General features: G+C 35.3%; 1 protein-coding gene across 3 annotated transcripts; it reads left to right on the top strand.

Annotated features, from left to right (window-relative positions):
• Nucleotides 1–3,402: 3,402 nt before the first annotated feature.
• LOC109337288 (dof zinc finger protein DOF4.6-like) lies at nucleotides 3,403–5,258 on the top strand. 3 transcript variants are annotated; one of them, XM_019574232.1, is made up of 4 exons: nucleotides 3,403–3,593; nucleotides 4,118–4,581; nucleotides 4,618–4,998; nucleotides 5,188–5,258. In XM_019574232.1, the coding sequence occupies exons 1-3, from the start codon at nucleotides 3,570–3,572 to the stop codon at nucleotides 4,931–4,933; spliced, it is 804 nt and encodes a 267-aa protein (XP_019429777.1). In that variant the 5' UTR covers nucleotides 3,403–3,569; the 3' UTR covers nucleotides 4,934–4,998; nucleotides 5,188–5,258. The 3 variants fall into 3 exon arrangements, with proteins under 3 accessions (XP_019429777.1, XP_019429776.1, XP_019429775.1); XM_019574231.1 differs by having other exon boundaries at nucleotides 3,403–3,591; nucleotides 4,131–4,998; XM_019574230.1 differs by having other exon boundaries at nucleotides 4,118–4,998.
• The last annotated feature ends 1,582 nt before the right edge of the window (nucleotides 5,259–6,840 follow it).

Raw genomic sequence — 6,840 nt, 5'->3', positions numbered from 1 at the left:
AGCGGAACTTAATTTCTCTTGGCACCCTAGAGTCTCTCGGGTGTAGGTATTCAGCTGAAGGTGGAGTTCTAAAGGTATTGAAAGGTGCTATGGTATTATTGAAAGCTAACCGGATTGGTAGTTTATATGTCTTGCAAGGTTCTGTTGTGACAGGTTCAACAGCTGTATCTTCTTCAATGCATGATAATGACATTACCAAATTATGGCACATGCGCCTGGGCCATATGAGTGAAAAAGGTATGCACCTTCTAAGCAAACAAGGTCATCTTGGTAAACATGGCATTGGTAAATTGGATTTTTGTAAACATTGTGTTTTTGGGAAACAGAAAAAGGTTAGTTTCTCCACTGCAACTCACCGTACCAAAGGTATTCTTGATTATATTCATTCTGACCTTTGGGGGCCTTCTAAATTTCCTTCTCATGGAGGATGTCGCTATATGATGACCATCATTGATGATTTTTCTCGCAAAGTTTGGGTTTATTTTCTGCAGCATAAAAATGAGACTTTCTCCACTTTCAAGAAGTGGAAAACTCTTGTTGAAACCCAGACAGGGAAGAAAGTGAAGAAGCTTAGAACAGACAATGGATTAGAGTTCTGCAATGGTGATTTTAATGAGTTCTGCACAAAAAATGGTATTGCTAGACACAAAACTATTCCAAGAAATCCTCAACAAAATGGTGTTGCAGAACGGATGAACAGGACTCTACTTGAGAGAGTTCGTTGTATGCTCTCAAATGCTGGGTTATGGCATCGGCGTGAATTTTGGGCTGAAGCAGCATCTACTGCTTGTTACCTGGTTAATCGTTCTCCACATTCAGCACTTGATTTCAAAATCCCAGAAGAAATTTGGTCAGGTAATCCTGTTGATTATTCTAACTTAAGAATCTTTGGATGTCCTGCTTATGCACATGTTAATGATGGTAAATTAGCTCCAAGAGCTGTTGAGTGCATATTTCTTGGTTATGCATCTGAGTCTAAAGGATATCGCTTATGGTATTCTGATGCAAAGTCACGGAAATTAATTCTTAGCAGAGATGTGACTTTTAATGAGGATGCATTTTTATCTTCTGGAAAACAATCTATTGTGTCTTCTTCTACTAGTACAGGTAATCTACAGGGTACTAGCGAGAAGGTGGAGTTGATAGTGAAACCTACAGTTCCTAATGTTGATGTTCCATCTTCCTCTACAAATCAATCTAGCATTGATGATCATTATGTTGATTGTGATGACAGTACAACTTCTCCTATTCATCAGCAAGAAGATGATTATTGTATTGCTCGAGACAGAACCAGAAGACTAATTAAAAGGCCAGCTAGATACACTGATGGTGATAATTTAATTGCTTATGCATTGTCAGTTGCACAAGAGGTAAATGATGATGTTGAACCTGCCAGCTATACAGAAGCTGTTTCTTGTGTTGATTCGTCACAGTGGCTAGTGGCTATGAATGAAGAGATTGAAAGTCTTCATAAGAATGGTACTTGGGCTTTGACAGAGCTTCCCGAAGGCAAACGACCATTACGATGTAAATGGATCTATAAGAAGAAAGACGGTATTCCCGGGGTTGAAGATCCAAGATGCAAAGCACGACTAGTTGTTAAAGGTTTTAATCAAAAGGAAGGTATTGACTTTAATGAGATATTCTCACCTGTTGTTCGTCATACTTCTATACGTGTTTTGCTTGCTTTTGTTGCTTTATTTGATTTGGAGTTGGAGCAACTTGATGTAAAGACAGCTTTTCTACATGGAGAGCTGGAAGAAGAAATTTACATGGAACAACCTGAAGGATTTATTGTTCCTGATAAGGAGCATCTTGTCTGTCGATTGAAGAAATCATTATATGGCCTTAAGCAAGCTCCCAGACAATGGTACATGAGGTTTGATTCTTTTATGATTGGGCAAGGTTATTGCAGGAGTCAATTTGATGACTGTATTTATTTCCAGAAATTTCCAAATGAATCATTCATATACTTGTTACTGTATGTTGATGATATGCTAATTGCTTCACGTGACAAGTCTTTGATCCGGAAATTGAAAATTCAACTCAATAATGAGTTTGAGATGAAAGAATTAGGTGCAGCCAAGAAAATTCTTGGTATGGAGATTCACAGGGATCGTCAAGCTGGTAAATTGTTTTTATCCCAAGAGAAATATATTGAAAGAGTGCTTGAAAGGTTTAATATGAATAATTGTAAACCTGTTTCTACTCCACTTGCTGCACATTTCAAGTTATCTTTAGATCTTTGCCCACATACAGAGGAAGAGATGGAGCGTATGTCACATATTCCTTATGCTAGTGCAGTTGGTAGTCTTATGTATGCTATGGTGTGCACTAGACCTGATTTAGCATATGCTGTTAGCATGGTAAGTCGATATATGCATAATCCTGGAAAGGATCATTGGAGTGCTGTAAAATGGATTTTTCGGTATCTAAAAGGTACTTCTGGTATTGGCTTGGTATTTGACAGAAACAAGGCTACAACTGATGACGTTGTAGGTTATGTTGATTCGGATTATGGTGGTGATATTGACAGAAGGAGGTCTCTTTCTGGTTACATCTTTACTCTCTGTAATAGTGCTATTAGCTGGAAAGCTACTCTTCAGTCCATTGCTGCATTGTCTACGACTGAAGCAGAATATATTTCAGCAACGGAGGGTGTGAAGGAGGCTATTTGGCTCCGAGGTTTGGTAAATGAACTTGGTCTAATACAGGGTGTTCTTACAGTGTTTTGTGATAGTCAAAGTGCTATTCATTTGACCAGGAATAATCGTTATCATGACAAGACCAAACACATTGATATAAAACGTCCTATGCCTTAAAAGAATTTTATGACTATTTTATGGCTCTCTCTAAAGACATTTTGTGTCACTTTTATGGCTTTGTTTCCAAGCATCCAATGCTTCATATCCAAGATATCAAGACTTTGCTTGCCTATAAAAGGACACATATAGAGAGCCTCCAAATCATCTTCACAACACACAACATCTCTTTCATTTACACATATATTGTGAGTGCATTCTTGTTGAGAATTCTTGTTCCATTTGAGAGAGTATTTGTGAGAAAAAATATTGTCATTTGTCCTCATCATTATAAGAGGATTTCTTGTACTCTTCTTTTTACATAGTGGAATTTTGCTCCTGATCGCCCGTGGTTTTTTTCCTCACACACTGAGGGGTTTTTCCACGTTAAATCTTGTGTGTTATTTTCTTTATCTTTTACTTGCTTCTCTTTTGTTCTCAATTGATTCAATCATGTGCTTCCGCATTGTGCTCTATCCTTAACAATATATAAAAGGATAAAAGTGTTTTACCATGTCATTGTTTCCTTTGTTTTATGTAGTATTTGTCTCTCTGTTAATGGAGAGGATCTTACTCCAATGAAATAGTTTAATTCCTAAAAAATCATCCCCTTTTCCTACTTCTGCACAGCGTTTCAAGGAAAAAACAAAAGCTAACATAATTTCTCCCTCAACCTCTTTCAACTTCAGCTACAGCCTGTTTTTCCTTCAACTTCAGCTACAGCCTGTTTTTCCTTCAACTTCATCCTTTGATTCTCTTCATTCACTCATGGATACAACTCAGTGGCCACAGGTAATTAATCAATACATGCTGCTTCTTTATTTGATTTCATAACTTCATCTTACTATACTGTCTTCTAATTATTCTTTCTATTTCTTCTTTTTCTTTTTAAATGATTAAATTCGGTTCCTGGTGCAAGTTAAACTAAGTACCCTTTTATCAATTGGATTCATATATGTATCAATTTTCTCTAACATATTTTACTTTATCTTTCTGACTCTTTCATTTGCTTCTGTCATAAAGACATTAAGCAAGCTTCTTTTCTTTTACATATTCAGCATCTCTTTTTGTTTCTTCAAAAAACATAATTATATTACATGATTCCCCACTCTCCTCTTCCTCCTGAAAAGTGTAAAGTAGGTAATTAATTAACCTGTTTTGCTTTGTCTATTTCTTTGAGATATAATATTTTTGTTGTAATCCTTAATATATTTAGATATATAAGGGGGCTAACTTTTAAGAGGTTTGATTATTTGCTACATCATATAGATGCATGTTTTGATAATTTTCTTATTTATGATTTTTATTTGAATTAGGAGATGATGGTGAATCCAATAGAAGATATAGTAGTGACAAAACCTGCAACAGTAGCATCACTAGAGAGGAAGCCAAGGCCACAGAAAGAACAAGCCCTAAACTGTCCAAGGTGTCATTCAACCAACACAAAGTTCTGTTACTACAACAACTACAACCTTACACAACCAAGATATTTCTGCAAGACTTGTAGAAGGTACTGGACTGAAGGTGGGACCCTCAGAAATATCCCTGTAGGAGGTGGATCAAGGAAGAACAAGAGATCATCTTCTAATTCTTCTTGTTCCTCATCTTCCCCTCATAAGAAGGTTTCAGATCTGCTTATTACACCACAAAACCCTAATGTTCATGATGGCCAAGATCTAAATTTGTCTTTCAGAAATATACCTGAATTGGTTCAACAAAATAACAATGAAAGTATATCTGCCTCAGTTTCTCCTACTAGTACTGCTACTACTTCTCAGCTTTCAGCATTGGAGCTTCTTACTGGGATCACTTCAGATTCAAGGGGTTTGATGAGTTCTTTTATGCCTATGAATGCTTCTGTTCCAGGAGATCCAAATTCAGTTTACAATTGTGGGTTTCATTTGCAAGATTTTAAGCCAAGTTTGAGTTTCTCTTTGGATGGGATTGGAAACCTTCATGGTAGTGTTCAAGAGACAAGTGGGAGGCTTTTGTTTCCATTTGAGGATTTGAAACAGGTTGCTAGCACCAACACTACAATAATGGATCACAATAATAATAATAGTAAGGATCAACAACATGAGTATTCAAATGGTGGGTATTGGAATGGAATGTTTGGACGAGGATCATGGTAATTAATTAGAGTATGTCATAAAAATATTTATTATTTCTTTCTTTTTTCTTTTCAACTTTTATTTAGGTTACCTATAAGCAGTTGGTTTAGTGGTATAAGATCTACTAGATTTTTAGGATGACTGAAAGGTCAAAGGTTCAATTCATGAGAGTAGTACTTGTTGGGAGGAGCAGTCATACACCCCAAAAGTGATTAGTTCCTTAATTACCCAAAAGGTGAAGAGATACTTTGTAGTACAAACAAAATTTTATTTAGGTTGTAATGAGTTCCTTTGGATTTCTCATAACTAGCTAACAATTGATATAATACATTGGGTTTTTCTTATATATGATCTAGCTCTCCTCTTCTCTTCATGCCCACGGTGCATGGGATCTAGAAGCTTAGTTTTGGCATGCTTCAGTACTCAGAAAACTAAAAAAGGGATACATTACATTTGATTATGTGTAGAGATAGAAGTGATAAAGATTAGCCTCATTTTTCAGGTAAACAATTATAGTTTAGAAGAGGGTAGTTGAGTATAATCCCTCTTTCATATTTCATTTAATCTTCTTCTATGGCAGAAGGAGGGAAACTCACTATACATTATACCATGATCAATTTGGCTTGATATTCTTGGTCAACAAATTCAGAAAATGTATAATGTACAAGAAAAAACTTACTACATAAGATATATATTTATATAAGCTAGCATGTGATGATTGCAAATGAAAAAACTTTGGTTGTGAGTATGTATGTGGTGTTTTTTCTTGGGTTATGTGTTCCTTCTTTTTTCTATTTTTCCGCGCTGTGCTGTTTAAATACATTCAGGTTTTGTGATGTCAGAAGCAGCAAAATTCATCTCTCCACATTAAAGTAGGTTACCATGAAGGTAGAGGAGAATAGAAACCAGGTGACACTTCTGATTTCTTCACGTGACATTGCATTAAAAAAGACTTGAACTTAAATATTGTTCATTAATTTTATGTAGCCATTGTTTATAATTATAAAGCTGACTCACCCAAAAGCTCACCTACTGGCTTCCATAAAGTTTCGGTAATGATATGGTATATTCCAATTTGACATTTTATAAACAGTGTTATGGAACTGTTGGGCAAATTTTCTAAAGTAGTTTTTATAGGCAAATTTACTTATGTAGTGTAATTTGACTACAAATTTATGTTAATAGTGTAGATTTTGTGCTTATTACAGAAGTAGTATACCTTTTCCTAAATTAGCAATTATATGCACGATTTCTGTAAAAAAAATTTCTTGGACCCACCTAACTCGGCAACAATGCCTGAGTTTTATTTTTTTATGATTTCCTATGGAAATTGTCCATGCCATTGACGTTTTCAATATATATATATATATATATATATAAATCATGTACTGGGTAGGAGTTTTAGGTGTAGGATTTTTTTAAGATTTCCTTTGGAAATCGGTCCTTGCAATGGCGTTTTCTATATATATATATATATATATATAAATCGTCAATGATGTTGGCGTTTTACATATATATAAATTTTTAATGCCCTAACTAAATTGGCTATATTTTCTTTTTAAGGCTCGGTGAAACACCCCAATATATTGAAGAAAGCAAAGGTTACATGTTCCTAAATCTATAATGAGACAACTTATTCCTATTGAAATCAAGCATAATGAAATTAGGCAAAGTATCCCACCAAGTATACAATCTAGAAGAAATGGCAAAAGAAGCTAGCTTATCGGCACAAGTATTCCCTTCCCTATAAATATGAGATATTCTAAACTCCATGGATGAAACCTGCCTTTGACAAAGATGCCACTGATTGAGCAACTTCCAAGGGACACTGAATTTGCCATTAAACATGTCAACAACATTCATAGAATCACACTCAATCCAAACTTTGATCTAGGATTGTGTGCAATCTCAATTGCTAAAATAGCAGC

This window comes from Lupinus angustifolius, unplaced genomic scaffold (genome assembly GCF_001865875.1).
Source record: "Lupinus angustifolius cultivar Tanjil unplaced genomic scaffold, LupAngTanjil_v1.0 Scaffold_5_4, whole genome shotgun sequence".
Classification (NCBI taxonomy): domain Eukaryota; kingdom Viridiplantae; phylum Streptophyta; class Magnoliopsida; order Fabales; family Fabaceae; genus Lupinus; species Lupinus angustifolius.
This window is presented reverse-complemented; position numbering and strand designations above follow the sequence as displayed.

Coding starts and splice junctions, on each gene's coding strand:
- LOC109337288 (XM_019574230.1), top strand. CDS start 3,570: ATGGATACAACTCAGTGGCCACAG. Junction 3,594..4,117: donor ATACAACTCAGTGGCCACAG/GTAATTAATCAA, acceptor TATTTGAATTAG/GAGATGATGGTGAATCCAAT.